Raw genomic sequence first — 22029 nt, 5'->3', positions numbered from 1 at the left:
TTGATGTTGTTGTTCTTCCTATGGGGTTGAAAACTCCTTCGGTTCCTTCAGTCCTTTCTCTAACTCCTCCACTGGAGACCCCATGCAAGGTCCAATGGTTGGCTGCAAGCATCAGGCTCTGTATTTGTCAGGCTCTGGCAGAGCCTCCCTCAGGAGACAGCTATAACAGGCTCCTGTCAGCAAGCACTTTTTGGCATCCACAATAGTGTCTGGGTTTGGTGTCTGTGTATGGGATGGATCCCCAGGTTTCTGGATGTCCTTTCCTTCAGTTTCTGCTCCACACTTTGTCCCTGTATTTGCTTTAGACAGGAACCCTTCTGGGTTAAGAATTTGGAGATAAGTGGGTGGCCCCATCCCCCAACTGGGAGCCTTGATTGACTTCTAGATATGTTGTCTACAGGTTCTCCCTCCCCTTAGTTGGGCATTTCAGCTAATGTCATCCCTGTTGGGTCCTGGGAGCCTCTTGATTTCCTAGCATCTGGAACTTGCTGTTGGTTACTCCCAGGTCTCCATCCCCCATTGTTACACACCTTTGTCCAATTTCCTTAAGAACCAGAAACACCTCCTTGAATATTCTAATAATATTTAGCATAGTGTCTTTCAAGAGCAACAGCATGGAGCCAAGAATTTATTGAGAGTTTTGGTCTATTGTCATTCCTCAATATCTGCCAATTATCAGGTCCAGGACCAAGTTCTGTGGATGCTCAGATCTCTTACATGAAATGGTATAGTAATTTACAAATTAATTAAAATACCTAATACAATGTAAATTCCATTATACTGTACTGCTTAAAGATTGATAACAAGAAAAAGTATATACACACCAGTACAAATGCAAATTTTTCTTTTCAAAGAATTTTTATCTATGTTTCGTTAAATCCAAGTATGTGGAACCTATGGATATGTATCTCTGACTGCATTTTTTTTAAAAAAGGTAAGATATGTTGAATAGTTTGCAAATCCTTGTCTTTCACAACTGATCCTTCCTATGATAAAAACAACGCTTCAATGAAACTTCATAATGCTGAAATGTGCTAAACCATTCTATGAACAGAACTAGAGATACAAAGGAAGTGTTATTATGTTTTTGAAAAACTGGCTTTAGATAAATATTAATAATTAGGGTCAAGGACAAAATCTCACACTTCAATAGTGATGAGGCTGGATTTTACTGAGAGTAAAAGTTTAACTTACATGTTACAGGTGAGAAATTTTAATATTATGTTGTGAGTTCTAAACAAATGGACATAACATTGAACGATAGGGTATATATTTTTAAAGTGCACATAATAATCCCTAAAAGGAGATGCTTATTTTTAACACTTGATTTTATAAGAATACTTCATTTTCTTCCTTAAAAATACTTTGGGTCATTTTCCCTCTAGCCCAAATCTTACCTGGCGAGACATGCAGCATCTGGTTGTCTGGACCTCTGAGTATGACCCATTGGCCAATAACCCAGGGTGGAAAAAGAATGGGGCAGGCTTAATGGTGAACAGCCGATTTGGCTTTGGCTTGCTAAATGCCAAAGCTCTGGTGGATTTGGCTGATCCTAGGACCTGGAGAAATGTTCCTGAGAAGAAAGAATGTGTTGTAAAAGACAATAACTTTGAGCCTAGGTAAGTATCTCCAAGAATTTTACACCACTTTATGCCCAAAGCACTACTAGATTAAGGTGTTGTCACCCAAGCTTTTCTCATATGCTTGTTCTTTTATAATAGATGGACACAGAGTTTAACAGTGTTCTCTGTGGCTGTCTCTCTATGGGTAGTCAGGATGAATTTTGTTCTAAGTAGTACTCTTTATGGATTACCTCTGGCTCATCATAGTCATGGAAGTAGAATTTGCTATGACTATTATATAGTTTTTATCAAGACAACCATAATCATGATTTAAAAAAACAAAACCCACTCCCTCAAAACCCCAGAGCCTGGAAAGCCCAGGAACATGCTTCAGCAAGGCCTTCTACACAAAATTAATTTTTTCATGCAGATCTTATTGATATTTTTGTCCTGGACTACTTTTGTTGAATTGAAGACAAAGCTGTCTGAATTTGATTCTATAGAAAATAGCATCATACTTATATATTTATGTTTCTTATCCATTTCTTACACATTAAATTCATAATAGACAATTATGAATTGAACTCTACTGATAATAAGCCTTTCTGATGATCTGTCCAATCTATCCATGTGCAACTGTCACAAACAAACAAATGGATGGCAGGAGAGATACTTTTTCTTTAATTCTGCTTCTCTAATGTATGTAGAGCCCTGAAAGCTAATGGAGAAGTGATTGTTGAAATCCCAACGAAAGCTTGTGAAGGACAAGAAAATGCTATCACGTCCCTGGAACATGTGCAATTTGAAGCAACAATTGAATATTCTCGTAGAGGAGACCTTCATGTCACACTCACTTCTGCTGTTGGTAAACTTCAGCAACCACTCATTTCTTCTTGTTGTTTGTTCCCACTGGTCTCTAGATAGACATAGGGGTCTTTGATTAAATGATTCTAATTAATAAGCTTTACTAAAATCACCTATTTTCAACCTTTGTTCATTTCCCAAGATAAAAGACTGAGCATTCACTTCTCTTAGGTGACAATAAAATTCTTTTGAATAATTCTCAAAACTTAAGATATGTCTGAAACACAAAATAAATCAATAGAAAAGTTAGGAATTGTGATTCATAAAGTTGAGAATAATGATTAAATCTTCATAGCCATAAAAATAAGGAAATATGATAGTATAGATTTTGTCTTTTTGCCAAGAGAGTTTTAGTTAAGATGAGTTAAAGACTACTAAGACATAAACTATATCCCAGCCAGAAGTTGGAAGTATGTTAATGAGCCAGTGAGATACACAACAGATAAAAGCACCTGCTCCTAAGCCTAATGGCCAGAGTTCCTTCCCCAGGACCAAGTGATAGAACGAGATAACTGACTCCCACAAGTTATCCTCTTAACTCTCCATATGTGCTGTCGACACACATGTACATGCACATGATTGTGTGAGCACATACAAATTAATAAATAAAATAGAGTAAAACAAATTCCTATGAAATCATTTAGTCATTCAGTAGAGTAATTTAAGGTTCTATAGATAATAGACAAGGAAAGATGAACTGTCTAACTCTATGCTCTCTTTCTAGCATATGAAATCTTGAAGTTTTAAAGTAGGCTCTATCGATTATGGTTATACTTTCTAGATGCCCTAGAGTTTTTATAAAATATAACTGAGATTTCCACCCCTTCCCATTGACAGACATAATCTTCACTTTTCATTCCTAGTTATTAGTTGCCAGGCCAGACTGTCATGTTAAGATACTAACTTATATTTGCTGTATGAAAATAGGAACCAGCACTGTACTGTTGGCTGAAAGGGAAAGGGATACATCCCCCAATGGCTTTAAGAATTGGGACTTCATGTCTGTTCACACATGGGGAGAGAATCCTGTAGGCACCTGGGCATTGAAAATTACAGATATGGTAAGTATAAATAAAACAACAACAAAAAAACAAAGTTCATTTTTCAAACACCTACAAGTACTTTAAAATGTGGATGGCATCACAAGTTAGATCTTTATAAACTTGACATGATCATGTTTTAGCAGAAGAAATATAAAAGTGTAGCATTGTCCAGACACTTGGTTATGTAGGCCAAAGTTTTTAGAGATTGCTAAGCACAGTCATGCTGTAATGGAGGAGAAAAGATACAGTAGTTAAGTTCCCAAGTCTAAATGCAGCCAGCCACATGGCCTATTGTCCCATCCCTGGCATTACACATATTCAGAGTCAGGCAGGTATGAGGCCAGCTTTGCTTTGATACTTTACTAGAGTTAGAAGGAGTGCCTTTCCTACTACACTGCTCTTTACAGTGAGTGGTATAATAGCTCCCTGCTTCAGGAAGACAAGCAATATGTCAGCGAGACATCTTCTTTAAGATCTTTTTTCTACCTTTAGTCACACACACAAAAACAAACAATAGTAACAAATAAAAACAAAAACCACACTACTTTTTAAAATTTTTTGATTGCTAGTACTCAATAATATTCAAAAATATTAGAATTATAAAGCATCCCAAACTTTGGAGAATTGAGTCACTCACTGGTAAAGCCCATATAAACCCTCTAAAACTGGAAAGGTTTGAAATTTGAAATCCTTCTGATTCCCAGAATTCTAGACACTGCATCTGTGCTAACATTTTCTGGCATGCTCTAAAGGACAATGCCACAAGGATGTGTGTTTGACATGAAGCCAAGTAGCTCAACGCTTTTTGCACCATTCCCCTGCTTCTATGAGGTTGGGATGTAAATGGGTTTTATATCTAAGTTCTGAGAGAAAAGTGTAAGAACCAGTAGTGCAAATCTCACTGCCTAGATAATTTTGTTGTTGTTGTTTTATTATAGACATGGTTTCTTTGTGTATCTTTGCCTGCCCTGGAATTCACTTTGTAGACCAGGCTGGCATCAAACTCAAGGGATCTCTATGCCTCTACATCCAGAGTGCTAGGATTAAAGGCATATGCTGTCATTGCTCAGCTGCCTAGATAATGTAAAAGAATAAATCATTTTAAACTTCTAAAGTTATCTATTAGTGCAAATTACATGTTTTCTACATTTTCTCAGAGGATAACTTTCCCTACAGATCATTGAAATAGGGCAGGTAAGATGACTTAATAGGCAAGGACACTTGCCTTCAAGCTGAGCCCGACATGAGTTTGATCGCTGGACACTACATGGTCAAGGGAGAGAACCAACCCACCCAAGTTGTATCTGATCTCCACACATGTGTGTTTCACAATGTACATGCTCACATATACAATTGAAACTAATTATTAATTATAGCTTAGAAAATGAAGACTGAAGCAAGTCCTGTCATAAGAATAAAGTATTATTACTTATAAGTGCTATTCTTGAACTTTCATCACTTCCTAAAAAATAGATATTACATGTGTGTGTGTGCTCTCTATATATGTTTGTATGTATGTATATATATGTATGTATATATATATACCACATTTGTGCTGGTACCCAAGGAGTCCAGAAGAGGATATTAGTTGAAACTTCATCTGGAAGTGAAATTACAGAGGGTTTGACTGTTGGGAATTAAACCTGTGTCCTCCGGAATAGCAGCCATCACTCTAAACCACTGAGCCACCTCTCTAGTCCCTCTTTAATTCTTTAGCTCAATTTCAACTGCAAGAATCTAAATAATTCTACTTGCTAACACAAAGCTACTTTGTATCAAATCTATAAATTTGACTCCAGCCCTTTATAACTTTGACTTATAGATGTTTAAGGGACAATAAGTTTTTTTAAGAACACAATTAATGTGACAAAACAGATTTATATAGAGAACTCTGCTTTTTAACCCTAGATATTTGATTGTGAGACAATAAATCAGTTTTTTAAACTGTTTGGCTTATAAAGTATTGGTTTTTATTAAATGAGTGGATCTATCCTGTCATTTATTTTAAAATAAATCTTTAAAAATGGAATATACAATGCCTTAAAATTAAATTTTAACTGTGAGATTCTTTTGGCAATTTGAATGAGTTTGTTTTATGTTTGAAACACAAACTAAAATAAATACATGTATGGTTGTTTTAACTAGTCTGGAAGAATGCAAAATGAAGGAAGGATTGTGAACTGGAAGTTGATCTTGCATGGGACATCTTCTCAGCCAGAGCACATGAAACAGCCTCGTGTGTACACGTCCTACAATACTGTCCAGAATGACCGGAGAGGAGTAGAAAAGTTGGTGAATAATGTGGAGGTCTGTTTATCATGATCTATTTTAGATACTAGTAGGCAATAAGTGAGGACAGATGCATCTAATTTTTAGGAAGGGAAGAATTCACATATGTATTGAAAAAAGGGCTTATAAGACAAAAACTGTTGATTTCCAACTGAATAAGCCATTGCTTTTTCTTTTGTACTTAAATCTTGAGTTTATTAATTAAAGTTAATAAATTCCCTAACTATGTATGACAACATATTGCTACACTTCCTTTCTAAGTACTAAAAAGACTTTCACTTGTTAAAGTATAGAAATATATTTTAAAAGCTCTCTTTTATACCTATTATAATATATTGTATGCTATTATAATGCGGTGCACATTAAGATTGTTCAATCTTATCTCATGTCAATTGTAATCTTTGTAACTTAGACAGAATTGACATATAAAGAAAACCAAGGTTAGATAGTCACATCATGTAAACTTATTACTAATTACTAATTTCTGCTTAGTAATTGGCACATATTTAACATGCCTTGTCATTATTAAGTGGAGCTATGAAATCACAATTTCTCTTGGAAAATTTCAAAGGATAGTCAACATAGACCAGTTGTGATCCTCGGTCCAGGAACTACTGGCTTTGTTCTCCTCAGAAGCCATAAGGAAATGGCATCTGTCCCCGCCCCCCCCCCCCCCCCACACACACACACGCAAGCATCTAACACAGTGCAGCATCTCTGGAATGATCTGTCCTAAATGGGAGATCTCTAAACTATGTGTTTTAGGAGGTTTCAAGACATGAAACCACTTGCATGAGGAATTTATAAACTAGATTTGAGAAAGCTTCAGATAGGGTTTAAGTCTTGTTTGTATTATACTAGGCAGAATCCAGGTGCAGTTTCTCCACAGTGCCTGAAGAAAATTCACATTGTAAGTGTTTCTCTAAGCTTCCTTTCTAAGTACTAAAAGGACTTTCACTTGTTAAAGTATAGAAATATGATCATCTCTTCTTCTGTTGGGTTCTAAATCCTTGTAGTCCAGCAAGTCAAGTATGGATCAAAAGTATTTGAAACAACTGCATCTGTACTGAACATGTACAGACTTACTTCACTGTATCTAGAATGTATTTTCTGTAATTAATATGTAAATATATTATTTCCCTTAAATATGCAGTATTTACATTGTGTTAAATATTAACAGATATCTTAGAGATGATGCTGCATACTGGAGGATGTGTATAGATTATTTAGTATACCTTGCGTTATATACCAAGGGCTTGAGCATCCATAGATCTTGGTATCATGGCAAGTCCTAGAGAACAATAGTATTTCCATAATGGCTGACAAATAGCTACTTTTCAGATCCCCAACTTCCTGCCACATGACCTCTATCCTCTAGGAGTTTCTCAGAATTCAATATATTGTAACAAGAGCAAGGGTTCTCCAGTCAACTGCTTTTGTATACAGCAATCAACTGGTGTCTTGCAAGTAAGTGGTTAAATGTCATTTTTCCAAATGAATTTTGTTATGGTAGGCTTAAAATGAAGGAAAACAACACACTGAATACATAGTTGCATAATCCCAATCTTCAAAACCACCAGAAATTCGAGTGTTCTGATTTCTACTTTATAGCTGGAATTCTGGGAGAAAAAAAAAGATGCCAAAGCTGAATCAGGAAGTGGAAAAATAAATGTTGAAATGCAAGCCCATATAACTCCAAGCCTTGTTTTTTCTCCACTCTCCAAATTTCTTCTCAAGGGACTTGCAGCAGGATTGTGTTAGGGCTGCAGCTGGATTTTCTAGCTGGAAATAATGAGCTTTTTTGCCTTTGTGGCATTCTGTGTTTCAGGAGCAGCCCACACAAAAGAGCCCAAGTGGCAATCTCCTGGTACCCAAAAGCTCCAGCAGCAGCAGTGTGGAAGGCAGAAGGGATGAACAAGTAGAAGGAACTCCTTCAAAGGCCATGCTATGGCTCCTACAAAGTGCTTTTAGCAAGAATGCACTTTCACAGCAATCACCAAAGAAGTCTCCAAGTACAAAGCTCAACATCCCTCATGAGAGTTTCTATGAAGCTTTGGAAAAGCTCAACAAGCACTCACAGCTTGAAGACTCTGAAGACAGCCTGTACAGTGACTATGTTGATGTATTCTATAACACAAAACCTTATAAGCATAGAGATGACAGGCTGCTACAAGCTCTCCTGGACATTCTGAATGAGGAGAATTAAAATAAGTGTGTGGCCTAAGTTAGAAATCTTCATGCACTCTCCTTTTCCTTAGATGTTCCTGGGTCTGCAGTTGTTGTGTCCCTGTTTTCTATGCTTATAATGTCCTTCACTGTAATTTTACTTTTTCTCCTCAAACCTTACTTTTGTAGTAAGTTCCAAAATGAAAGCCAACTTCATCATTGGTCTCAGTGTTTAAGAATATGTCTTTCCTGTCTATACAAGTGAAGCTACTTCTTCTAAAGTCACTTCTAAAGTCACTTCTAAAGTCACAGCCCTTTGCCACAGTAGAATGGCTCCTAAAGCCTCCCCATTTCATATCTCACAAGAATAGGAAAAGAGTTGAAGATCCATTTTAATTTAGAAAAGTAATCAACAAAGGTAGTTTGGTGACTACAGTTTATCCTGTTCTCTATTTTTGCAATGGGGTTCTTTGAATTTTGATAACAAGGAAGAATTTATAAAGTATCAAATGAGAAAGTTAACAACTCTAAGTCTTTCTACAACATGTGTTTCTCAGGCTCAGGCTGATAATCTGACCATTTTTGAGGGGCTGGAACAAAACACATTATTTAAATTCAGAAACAGATCATAAAATTTATATTAGCAAGAATAGTCATACAATGTTCCTCTTGATTGGTGTACCATGTAGAGGTCTCTGTGGGTCAAAAGATGGCTGGGACACATGCTGTATAAGACATGGCCATCTGTTTCCCCCTTGTGCCTTGTATGTTTCCATTCTGAGCCACAAACTCAAAAGTCAAAAAACTAATTCATGCCATTTTGTCAGAACAAAATTATGTTTGAATTTTGGCAAATTCCTACTCATAGTTTTGTTTAATAACAAGAAGCTACTCAAAAATAGAGAGAATCAATGTAATAACAGGGGAAATGTTTATAAGGCAGAGAAGCAACAAGATGCCTTTTGCAAACTGTGTTCCTAGGACAGGTCCTTCGGGCTCTCTGGATGAGTGGTCATTTCTGGATACCACAGGGTCTTCTCTAGTCTCAGTGTACAGTATTTAAATTCTTACCAAAATGCTTCCATGTTTCAAATCAGAAAGTAGGTTGGCAACACTTAGATCGTATTTGTACTTTCTGTGAGTTATGCAGAATATTTCAGAAGTGTGAAGGACTGATGAAAGTGTGTGATCTCACATAAAACCTGATTCTCAGATCCATCTTCCATCACAGCAACAGCTAGCTAGAGGTAACACTTTCCAAGTTAAGATTTAAAGTCCAGCCTTCCCTGACCCACTTTATTTTTTTATAATAGCCACTTTATTTGTTACTACTCAACATCCAATAGCCATTTATCCCTTTTTAATTATCATCTGTTAATTGCAGGAAGTAAGGTTTCATTTTGATATTCTCGTTTCATGTACCTGTATACTTTAGCATCTCTTCTGTCTCTCCTTGCTTGTCCTCTTGCTCTTCACAAGTATTCCCATTTGCAATTCCTTGTCTTTTTATCTAATTCAGAGTCTACATATAAGAGAAAACGTGATGTTTGTCTTTCTATGCATGTAACTTTGCCTACTTGCATACTGAGTGAATCTGTATACAGTATAAATGCATTAGGAAAAGTATTTCCTGCAATTATTCCCAAGCAGTCTCTGCCATTAATGATTGAGTTTGTTATAAGCTAGTTAAATTGTTGCATTTATAAGTAAAAAGAGTACTTTGGATCCCAAAAGCACCTATGAACACTTGATCTTATCTTACCTGATGTTTATTTGTACTATTCATTAAATAGAGCCCCCTTCTCTTAATATTCCTTCGTTTTCATAATATGCCAACATACACTCTAGTTAACTCTATGCCTGAGTTCTCCAACTGTTTCTTTTTGCAAATTTTCTACAAAGTCTACATGCACTCCTAATTTTGAAAAAGATCAGAAAGACATCTTAATTGCCTTTGCTTTGAGTGTGGTTTAGAGCATAAATTTTCACCTGTTTCATCATTTGTATTTGCACATAACAAAGCTGTCTCCAGAGCCTTGCCCGTGATACCTGTCTCTGAAGGATTTGCATTGTGTTTACTACTATAAGGTTTAAATGAAATATTTACTATTATAGCACATTACAACTGAGAAGGACTTAAGAGATATAATATTAAATTTCAGGTACATACAAAATGCCTAAAGAGTGGTATCACTAAGTGACAATTAATATGTGATTTAAAAAAAATGAAAGAGTTGGAGGTCAGCCCCACACTTTCCTGGTCCTTATACTAAATTATGGAGATTTTCAGCCCTTTCTAATAGTGTATTTCCCCTCTAAGAAAACCAGCCAACTAATGGGCTATAGCCAAAGGATCACTTGGATAAGCTTTAATATTTAGACAATACCATGATTGAATGTTTCCAGCCTAGAGTATATAAGTCTAGACATAAAAAATATTTTTGTCAGTCTTTCTTAATGCCTATGTGGGTTTTTGTGAAAATGCTTAAAAAAGATAATTATATAATATTTCCCTTGGAATTTTAAGCTATATTTTCTTTACAGGTATTTATAATGTACCAATGCTTTTATCAAACAGAATTTTAAGAGGCATAATAAATTATATTAAAGAACCAAAAGCTTTCATAAGAATAAGAATGTTTCAAATAAAATATTTTTGACAGTCATGCCCCCATGAATGGAAAAGTTTTATGTTTATATATATGTATATGTATATACATATATATTTGTGATACTAAAAATCATGTTTATCTAATATTCTAATACAATGTATGACTGAGTCTATCAGTCTAACATGCTCTTAGAATTCTTAATGGAACTCTTATATTTCACACTTGATGTATTAACCAGAATATATAAATGAATCAGAAGAATAAATGGTTCCTCGCTAAGTAAAAAAGGAAAAACTCATGTTTCCAACCAAAGCAGGTTCTCTCTTTCTCCCAAAATGTTTTCCAATGGACTTTCAAAAAGACAGAATGCTTATGTTCATATGTTGAGTAACTCATTTTGAGAAAATCAGGCTTTCCTCGAGGTTAGTTAAGTACCTACTTGAACAGGCATGCTTTATCTTCCCACCCAACCCAGTCTTCCATGGTCATAACAACACAAGGAAACTATCTCTCTGAGGTTTAACTGAGATGTGGAGGAAGAAAAAGGCAGGAAAAATGGAAAGGACTCACTGTCTCACATAAACTATTTATGACTATAGCTAACGTACAGCAGGAAGTTGTGACCCCTTCTAAGACATCCCTTTATTGAACCTCCAGTTTCATCATCAGGACACTTTGCTACCACACAAGCTACCATGCCTAGAGTTTCTAACAGCTTAGAAACTGATCCATATGTTCCTAGAGTGGGTTTTCCCTGACAACCAATTTTTTCCCCTAAGAGGTCATTCATCTGAACTGAAATAATATTTCATGTATTCCAGAGGGATTTCCTAACTGGACTTTTTCTTCCCAGTTTAGACATACTCAGTTTTCTCATTAGTGTGGGTCAGAGGACTGAGTGTTTTCTATTTGTGATAACAACATGATGTTCTAACATATATAAATATAGAAAAAATATAACTAAAGTGAAGTTAATTAGCTTTCAGCTCCATCAGTTAGAGCTGAAACTGCAGTTAATTTAACTGCAGGTAATAAGATGGAACTGGCTGTAGCTCTCATGTCAGACACTATATTACTATGCTGGTTCATTTGTTTACCCTACATGGCTGCAGTTCTGTACTCGTTCATCTCCTGTTTCCATCTCCTTAGTTCCAATCCCCTTCTTCTATATAACTAGTGTTCCATTCTTTGTAAACATTTGCTTACAGATGAAGTCATTGAGGGAATTTCTGTTTCAGTTGCTTCACTTACTGTAATGTTCTCCAGTTGGATCTATTTTGCTTCAACTATGAAGTTACCATGTCTCTCTCTCTCTCTCTCTCTCTCTCTCTCTCTAGAATATCTTTGTATATAGTTCATTATGGCCTGAAAATCTTAATCCTGCTGCCTCAGATTCCTAAGTGCTGTTCTTATGACTGTCTTTAATATTTCATTATTGCCTTTGCATATTTAATTTTTAATATATGCATAATTACATTTGTAAACCATGATATATATATTTACATAATACATAACTTATATGCTATGTTTTTATCTATTTATGTTAATGATCCTTATTTCTTTCTGGATGTTCATTTCATAAATATTGGATTAACCTTGTGAAGACTGTAGAGGTTAAGAGAAATGTGTCTTTGCCCTTGCTGTAATGTACATGATTATTCTTAGATTAATATGAAAGCACATCCCTGGAGTGACAACTGGTTGTGAAGCATCCCATATCATTTTAGTGGTTTCAGATATTTATAGTTTGAAGGAAATCACTCAGGAAAGCGATCGACCTTCCTCTGGTACAAACATTGACACTCAGAGGCTGCAGCCATGTCAAGCTGAATCCATACCCGAAGATATGAGCAAAGCCTAGCCTTCCATGCTGATGCCACGGCTCAACAAAGACTCCAACAAATTTTCATTTAAAAAAAGAAATATCCAAGCTAAGATTTTCTTGAAATAGAACCTCAGGCAATGACATGTATATCTGGCTTACTTATAATATAATATCATATAGCAAAAGTGACCCACGCATACTTCAGTGTAACACAGAAATGTGATTAATAGGCATGTAGGTATGTAAAATTTACAGAAGGCTAGAACAGATAGCTCAGCTGATGCTGGCATTGGCCAAACTCAGAACAAACACATTGAACCAACAACCCTGCTTAGCATTTCCATTAGCTTATGTCAGAACTTTGGTATGATCTTAGGGTAGAATGATAAATGTGATTGACAGCGACTAAGTTCTCAACATTTACCAGAAAGGCAACCATTACTAGGATGAAAATTCTGTTGTGAAAAATATCAAGTAATTTGTATTCACTTTGAGTTTTTGCTTTAAATTTGTACACATTTCCCATATCTTGTTATATAAAGTCATTTTGTAAGCATTACTCTTTCAAGATGAAATTGTTCACAATTCATAGACAAGGAAGTGACTATAGACACTTTATGTGCATCAGTTTTTCATGCCATTTTCCAGACATAGACTCCATTCATGGCTTCTCTACCATGTATATAACTTCCAGACAAATTTTTCTGGAATACCACAAAATATTTTGTTTGCATTCACATGCCCAACAGGGTACCTCTATTGATCAATTACCAGAGAACAAACCATGTCTTGAAAGTAGTTTTTGGTTTGTATTTTATTAATTGAATTATTTATTTTAGATTTACTTCCCAGCCCTATCATTGTCCCCTGCTCTTTCTAAATTATTGGCATTCATAAATTTTTGTTTTGTTTCATGATCCACTGAGTTTAACCAGAGTCTGTCTATGGTCATTTGTTTGAAATTATCCATTGTCCTCTCTGGAGTTTTTTAGTAGCCAGTAATTCATTGGAGATGATGTCTTAGTTAGGGTTTTATTGTTACAAACAGACACCATAACCAAAGCAATTCTTATGAGGACAACATTTAATTGAGGCTGGCTTCTAGGTTCAGAAGTTTAGTCCAATATCATAAAGGTGGTAGCACCGTAGCTTCCAGGCAGGCAGGATACAGGCAGAGATGGAAGATGTCTATCTTCATTTGAAGTCTGCTAGCAGAATAATGGCTTCCAAACAGCCAGAATGAGGTTCTTAAAGCCCATACCCACAATGCCATGCCTACTCCAAAAACGCCACACCTACTCGAACAGGGCTACAACTTCCAATAGTGCCACTCCCTGGGCCAAACATATACAAACCATCATAGATGAACAGGACGTCATAATCAAATAACTGATTGCTAGCAAGGCCAGTCTTGTGCAGACCAAATTGCATTATTTATTCCCTGAACCTTAGACTGAGTGGTAAAGATGTCTTACTTGTGACTAAAAACTGTTGCTTATTTTTTTATTCGATATGTTTTTTATTTGCATTTCAAATGATTTTCCCTTTTCAGGCTCCCCACTCCCCAAAAGTTACATAAGCCCCCCCCCCCCACCGTTCTCCCATCCACCCCTTCCCGCTTCCCTGTTCTGGTTTTGCCCTATACTACTACACTGAGTCTTTGCAGAACCAGGGACCACTCTTCCATACTTCTTGTACCTCATTTGATGTGTGGATTATGTTTTGGGTATTCCAATTTTCTAGGCTAATATCCACTTATTAGTGAGTGCATACCATGATTGATCTTTTGAGACTGGGTTACATCACTTAGTATGATGTTCTCCAACTCCATCCATTTGTCTAAGAATTTCATGAATTCATTGTTTCTAATGGCTGAATAGTACTCCATTGTGTAAATATACCACATTTTTTGCATCCATTCTTCCATTGAGGGATACCTGGGTACTTTCCAGCTTCTGGCTATTTAAATAGGGCTGCTATGAACATAATGGAGAATGTATCCTTATTACCTGCTGGGGAATCCTCTGGGTATATGCCCAGGAGTGGTATAGTAGGATCCTCCGGAAGTGACGTACCCAGTTTTCTGAGGAACCGCCAGACTGATTTCCAGAGTGGTTGTACAAGTTTGCAACCCCACCAGCAGTGGAGGAGTGTTCCTCTTTCTCCACATCCTTTCCAACACCTGCTGTCTCCTGAATTTTTAATCTTAGCCATTCAGACTGGTGTAAAGTGAAGTCTCAGGGTTCTTTTGATTTGCATTTCCCTAATGACTAATGAAGGTGAGCATTTTTTAAGATGCTTCTCTGCCATCCGAAGTTCTTCAGGTGAAAATTCTTTGTTTAGCTTTGTACGCCATTTTTTAATAGGGTTATTTGGTTTTCTAGGGTCAAACTTCTTGAGTTCTTTGTATATATTGGATATTAGCCCTCTATCGGATGTAAGGTTGGTGAAGATCTTTTCCCAATTTGTTGGTTGCTGATTTATCCTTTTGATGGTGTCCTTTGCCTTACAGAAATTCTGTAATATAATGAGGTCCCATTTGTCAATTTTTGGTCTTAGAGCATATAGTATTGATATCCTGTTCAGGAACTTTCCCCCTGTACCGATGTCCTCAAGGGTCTTCCCCAGTTTCTTTTTTATTAGCTTCAGAGTGTCTGGCTTTATGTAGAGGTCCTTGATCCATTTGGAGTTGAGCTTAGTACAAGGAGGTACGGATGTATCAATTGATATTCTTCTGCATGCTAACCTCCAGTTGAACCAGCACCATTTGTTGAAAGGGCTATCTTTTTTCCATTGGATGTTTTCAGCCTCTTTGTCGAGCATCAAGTGGCCTCATTTGTTGTGGGTTCATTTCTGGATCTTCAGTTCTGTTCCATTGATCCGCCTGCCTGTCACTGTACCAATACCATGCAGTTTTTAACACTATTACTGTGTAGAATTGCTTGAGGTCAGGGATACTAATTCCCCCAGAATTTCTTTTGTTGTTGAGAATAGTTTTAGCTATCCTGGGTTTTTTGCTATTCCAGATGAATTTGAGAATTGCTCTTTCTAACTCAGTGAAGAATTGAGTTGGGATTTGATGGGTATTGCATTGAATCTGTACATTGCTTTTGGCAAAATGGCCATTTAACTATATTAATTCTGCCGATCCATGAGCATGGGAGGTTTTTCCAATTTTTGAGGTCTACTTCCATTTCCTTCTTCAGAGTCTTGAAGTTCTTGTCATAGAGACTTTTCACATGTTTGGTAAGAGTCACCCCAAGGTACTTTATTCTGTTTGTGGCTATTGTGAAGGGTGTCATTTCCCTAATTTCTTTCTCAGCCTGCTTATCCTTTGAGTATAGGAAGGCTACTGATTTGCTTGAATTGATTTTATAACCTGCCACTATGCTGAAGCTGTATATCAGCTGTAGGAGCTCTCTAGTGGACTTTTTTGGGTCACTTAGGTAGACTATCATATCATCTGCAAATAATGATAGTTTGACTTCTTCCTTTCCAATTTGTATCCCTTTGACCTCCTTATGTTGTCTAATTGCCCGAGCTGGTACCTCAAGTACAATATTGAAAAGATAAGGAGAAAGGGGGCAGCCCTGTCTAGTCCCTGATTTTAGTGGGATTGCTTCAAGTTTCTCTCCATTTAGTTTGATGCTGGCTACCAGTTTGCTGTATATTGCTTTTAATATGTTTAGATATGGGCCTTGAATTTTTGTTCTTTCCAAGACTTTAAGCAGGAAAGGATGCTGAATTTTGTCAAATGCTTTCTCAGCATCCAATGAAATGACCATGTGGTTTTTTTCTTTGAGTTTGCTTATGTAGTGGATTGCATTGATGGATTTCCGTATATTGAACCAACCCTGCATCCCTGGGATAAAGCCTACTTGATCATAACGGAGGATCATTTTGATGTGTTCTTCGATTCGGGTGGCAAGAATTTTATTGAGTATTTTTGCATCGATGTTCATAAGGGAAATTGGTCTCATGTTCTCTTTCTTTGTTGGATCTTTGTGTGGTTTTGGTATCAGCGTAATTTTGGCTTCATAGAACGAATTGGGTAGTGCTCCTTGTGTTTCTATTTTGTGGAATAGTTTGAAGAGTATTGGTGTTAGGTCTTCTTTGAAGGTCTGATAGAATTCTGCACTGAAGCCATCTGGTCCTGGTCTATTTTTTTTTTTTTTTGGTTGGAAGGCTTTCTATGACTCCTTCTATTTCTTTAGGGGTTATGGGACTGTTTAGATGATCTATTTGGTCCTGATTTAATTTTGGTATTTGGTATCTGTCTAGGAAATTGTCCATTTCCTCCAGATTCTCCAGTTGTATGGTGTATAGGCGTTTGTAGTAGGATATGATGATTTTTTTTGGATTTCCTCAGTTTCTGTTGTTATATCCCCCTTTTCATTTCTAATTTTGTTAATTTGGATACTTTCTCTCTGCCCTTTGGTCAGTCTGGCTAAGGGTTTATCTATCTTGTTGATTTTCTCAAAGAACCAGCTCCTGGATTCCTTGATTCTTTGTATGGTTCTCTTTGTTTCCACTTGATTGATTTCAGTCCTGGGTTTGATGATTACCTGTCTTCTACTCCTCCTGGGTGAATTGGCTTCTTTTTGTTGCAGGGCTTTCAGATGTATCATTAAGCTGCTAGTATATGCTTTCTCCATTTTCTTTTTGGAGGCACTCAGGGCTATGAGTTTTCCTCTTAGCACTGCTTTCATTGTGTCCCAAAGATTTGGGTATGTTGTGCCTTCATTTTCATTAAATTCTAAAAAGTCTCTGATTTCTTTCTTTCTTTCTTCTTTGGCCAAGGTGTCATTGAGTAGAGTATTGTTCAGCCTCCATGTATATGTGAGCTTTCTGTTGTTTTTGTTGCTATTGAAAATCACTCTTACTCCATAGTGATCTGATAGGGGGCATGGGATTAGTTCTATCTTCTTATATTTGTTGAGGTCTGTCTTGTGACAAATTATATGGTTGATTTTGGAGAAGGTACCATAAGGTGCTGAGAAAAAGGTATATTCTTTTGCTTTAGGGTAAAATGTTCTACAAATATCAGTCAAATCCAATTGGTCCAAAGCTTCAATTAGTTTTACTGTTTCCCTGTTTAGTTTCTGTTTTCCTGATCGGTCCATTGAGGAGAGTGGAGTGTTGAAGTCCCCCACAATTATTGTGTTAGGTGCAATGTGTGCTTTGAGCTTTAGTAAAATTTCTTTTATGAATGAGGGTGCTGTTGCATTTGGTGCATAGATGTTCAGAATTGAAAGTTCTTCTTGGTGGATTTTTCCTTTGACCAGCAAGAAGTGTCTTTCTGTGTCTCTTTTGATGACTTTAGGTTGAAAGTCAATTTTCTCTGATAGCAGAATGGCTACTCCACTTTGTTTCCTGAGACCATTGGCTTGTAATATTGCCTTCCAGCCTTTTACTCTAAGGTAGTTTTTGTCTTTGACATTTTGGTGTGTCTCCTGTATGCAAAATGTAGGGTCCTGTTTCCTTATCCAGTCTGTTAGTCTATGTCTTTTTACTGGGGAATTGAGTCATTGATGTTAAGAGATATTAAGGAATAGTAATTATTACTTCCAGTCATTTTTGATGTTATTTTTATATTTGAGTGGTTATCTTCTTTTCGGTGTGATGAAGGAAGGTGACTTGCTTTTTCCAGGGTGTAGTTTTCCTCCTTGTATTGGAGTTTTCCTCTGATTATTCTTTCCAGAACTGGGTTTGTGGAAAGATATTGTGTAAATTTGGTTTTGTCATGAAATATCTTGGTTTCTCCATCTATGGTGAATGAGAGTTTTGCTGGGTATAGCAGTCTTGGCTGACATTTGTGTTCTCTTAGAGACTGCATGAGATCTGCTCAGGACCAGCTTTCATGGTCTCTGGTGAGAAGTCTGGTGTGATTCTGATAGGTCTTCCTTTATATGTTACTTGGCCTTTTTCTCTTACTGCCTTTAATATTCTTTCTTTGTTTAGTGCATTTGGGGTTTTGATTATTATGTGATGGGAGGTATTTCTGCTCAGGTCCAGTCTGTTTGGAGTTCTGTAGGCTTCTTTCATCTCTCTCTTTAAGTTGGGAAAGTTTTCCATAATTTTGTTGAAGATATTTGCTGGCCCTTTCAGCTGCAAATCTTCACTCTCATCTATACCTATAATCCTTAGGTTTGGTCTTCTCATTGTGTCCTGGATTTCCTGGATGTTCTGGGATACAAGCTTTTTGCATTTTGCATTTTCTTTGACTGTTGAGTCGATGATTTCTATGGTATCTTCGGCATCTGAGATTCTTTCTTCCATATCTTGTATTCTGTTGTTGATATTTGCATCTATGGCCCCTGATTTCTTCTCAAGGTTTTCTATCTCAAAAGTTGTCTCCCTTTGTGATTTCTTAGTTGTTTTTACTTCTGTTTTTAGATCCAGGACGGTTTTGCTCAGTTCCATCATTTGTTTGTTTGTGTTTTCCTGTGATTCTTTAAGAGATTTTTGTGTTTCCTCTTTCATGACTTCTGCCTGTTGACTCAAGTTCTCCTGCATTTCTTTAAGTTTTTTTTTTTTTTTTTTTTTTTTTTTTTTTTTTTTTTTTTTTTTTTTGCATTTCTTCTTTATTGGCTTCTATCTCTTGAGCCTTATTCTCCTGAATTTCTTTAAGTGATTTTTGTGTTTCCATTATATGAGTTTCTAGCTTATTCAAGTTCCCCTGTATTTCTTTAAGAGATTCATTTATGTCTTTTTGTGTTCTAGCAGCATCATGACCAGTGATTTTAAATCCAAATCTTGTTTCTCTGGTGTATTGGCATAACCAGGACTTGCTGATGTTGGAGAGTTTGATTCAGATGCTGCCATATTGCCTAGATTTCTTTTAGTAGCTTTTCTGCGCTTGCCCTTTGCCATCTTGTTCTCTGGAGTTAGTTGGTCTTGTCTCTGGCTGGTGTTTGAGCCTCCTGAGAGGCTCTAGGGCTATTTCTGCAATACTGGATGGCTGGGTTTCCCCTGTTGCAGATTGCTGATGTGCTGTCCTCCTCTTGGGTGCCCTTGCAGCCCTAGTGTGCTTTGCCCCAGACTGTGTCTGTGAACCAGATGGTGCCCGTTTGCTCCTTCAGGGAGTGCTGAGGGTGTATGCTGACAGAACTTGTCCGAGTGCTGATTAATCTGCTGGGCAGCCGAACTCCCAACCGGGTTGGTGCACACAAGGCTAGCCTAGCTGCTTAGGCCCTGAATCTGGGCAAAAGCCTGGCAGGCTAAGGCCTGAGCAAATTTCTCCTCGGGCTATGATTGTTAATTGGTTCTGTCAGGTGCCAGGATGGCAGTGTGCACGTGCTCCCTGAAAGTGCGGGGAGAGTCTGCTGGGCTAACAACCTCCTGGCCGGATTGGCACACAGATAGCCCACCAAGCAGCCCAGGTCTTGGGGGCAGTCCAGGGTCTGTCAGGGCCTAGACCCCCCGCTATGTTAGCCTCGGACTATGTCTGTTAGCTGGCTTGGCCTGCTAGAACTCTCTGGCATTCTGTAGGCAAAATGGAGGCATGCACAGGGCTGTGCAAACAACCTCCTGGCTGGGTTGGAACCCCGATAGCCCCCCCGAACAGCCCAGGGCCAACACTTGTTGGGCTTAGACCCTCCAACCCCCCCCCCCCCCCCCCGCGATGTTGGTCTCGGGTTATGTTTGTGTACTTCAGGTTGTCTGATCTCTCCATCTCACCAAGATGGAGGCGGGTCTCTTGTAACTGACTTGCGGGAGGCAGAGTTCTGAAGTGGCTTCTGTGGGGTGAAAAGCACTGTAAATCCGCCGCTGCTTGCAGCCCGTCTGGTCAGCGATGGTCAGTGGTAGCGGGCGCAAGGCCTGCCTGGACCCAGTCACCTTGGTTCCACTGCTGATGGCCCTTCCTCTGGACCAGCCGCTGCTGCTGCTGCTGTTGCCGCTGCCGCCGTCGCCCCAAGAAACCAATCCAAGGGTATATTTTCTAATTTTAAGTGATGATTTAATTTTATATAGCTACACAAATAATGCATATAAACATCATTACCATATAAAATTTAAAATATGGAAGAATGCATAATAAAAACTGACAGTTCCTTGACAGATATTAGCCCCCTAACCTAATTCAAGGCACTTCCCAGCAGTTTAAAAAATTCTCTATGGTATGAAATACAATAAAATTTCCAGTATGCAAAATCCTGTGTACAAATGAAATAAGGTCCTTACTCTTTAGATATTTATTACCCATTAACTCAGATGCCCATCAACTGATAAATGGACAGCAAAAAATATTTATAGACAATGGGATATTAATCAGCTGAAATAAAAACTGAAATCATGAAATTTTCATGTGGGTAGAGATGGAATTGGAAAAAAATATTATACTGAGTGAAGTCATCCATGCTCCGAAAGCCAAATGTCTTGTATTCTTTCTCATATGACAGTACTAGCTTCAATTTTTTTGTTTTGTGTACTTAGCATGGAGTATATATGGAAGGTGAGAATCAAGAAATACACATTGGCAGAGAGATGCATTTGATGTGACAGAAGATAGTAAAATATGAATAAAAATATGAGACTTGAAATATTGGCACAGAGGGTAGTAACAGCTATGAGAAACTGAGGGGCCAAGTGAAGGCTTAAAAGAATGAAGTATGGGGTTGCAGAGAAAGCTCAGCATTTAGGAGTTTCTAATGTTGTATAAGAGGACTAGAAATCTGACCCAGGACCTTCATCAGGCAGCTCACAAATCTTTAAGGAATCTGATTCCCCTTATGGACTCACAGAGCACCTATATACATGTGTGGACACACACAGACTCAAAAAACATAAACAAATCTTTAAAAACGTTAGGTGTACATAAAGAAGACATTTGGGAACTATGCTCTTGTAAGCCAAGTTAAAAAATAAAATAAAATGGATAACAGCAGAGATGTGATATGAAAAACATAGGAGAGTATAAAAGCAAGGATGGGGACAGAGATGGGGAAGAAAACGATAAGGTGTAAGTTAGCCAATATTAATGTCACTTTATAAAACCAGACCAGTTTGTAAGCTCATTAAAAGTATAAAGTTTTAAAACGGAGTTTGAATAGAAGTCCTCTACATGGTTGAACCATGCTATTTCAAATAGACATGGGTTACCAAAAGAACATCTAGGTGTATGACATGCATCACATTCCTTTGAGAGGTTTTTCAGAGAGGCCCCAGAAGCAACCAAAACAATATATGGTATTGCAGATGCTCTTCATTTCCCATGTAACTAGTGGGGAAAACCCTATTTTGAAGACACTGCATATTTTGACTATAGGTAAAAGAGAAATTAATGTTGAACTGACCAGGAAAGTTCCCTTGTTTCTAGCTTTTGCAGTGCTAGTAGGTACTATGTGGGCTTCTAAGGAAGAAAAGATATTGTTGTTATATTATTATTATTATTATTATTATTATTATAATATTAAGTACTTGACTCAACATGCTAAAACAATGACCTCCCAGCAAAGATACAGCAAAACTGCTTATAGCCAACTATTCTCTTGATTGTTTTTAAGGCCTACTTCACAGGATAATTCATTTCTCATACTACAAATATGGTCAAAGCCCATAGTTACAGAAGCCATAGACCCTAAGGCAGTAATTACTGAATTTTTTTTCTAAATGATAATATTGTCAACCTGTCTTCCAAATGTTTATGTTTGCATGCATAGATTTGT

General features: G+C 37.3%; 1 protein-coding gene across 1 annotated transcript in view; it reads left to right on the top strand.

Moving 5' to 3' along the window:
- Nucleotides 1-7964, top strand: part of Pcsk1 (proprotein convertase subtilisin/kexin type 1) — a 40912-nt gene extending 32948 nt beyond the window's left edge. Inside the window, exons 10-14 of the mRNA XM_052159768.1 lie at nt 1386-1619; nt 2270-2427; nt 3354-3487; nt 5615-5776; nt 7587-7964. Coding sequence (XP_052015728.1) covers nt 1386-1619; nt 2270-2427; nt 3354-3487; nt 5615-5776; nt 7587-7964 — 1066 coding nt within the window. The remainder of the gene's footprint in view (nt 1-1385; nt 1620-2269; nt 2428-3353; nt 3488-5614; nt 5777-7586) is intronic.
- Nucleotides 7965-22029: the final 14065 nt, after the last annotated feature.

The sequence above is a fragment of the Apodemus sylvaticus genome, chromosome 16 (genome assembly GCF_947179515.1).
Source record: "Apodemus sylvaticus chromosome 16, mApoSyl1.1, whole genome shotgun sequence".
Classification (NCBI taxonomy): Eukaryota; Metazoa; Chordata; class Mammalia; order Rodentia; family Muridae; genus Apodemus; species Apodemus sylvaticus.
Note: the sequence above shows the minus strand (reverse complement) of the source record. Positions and strands in the feature narration are given on the sequence as shown.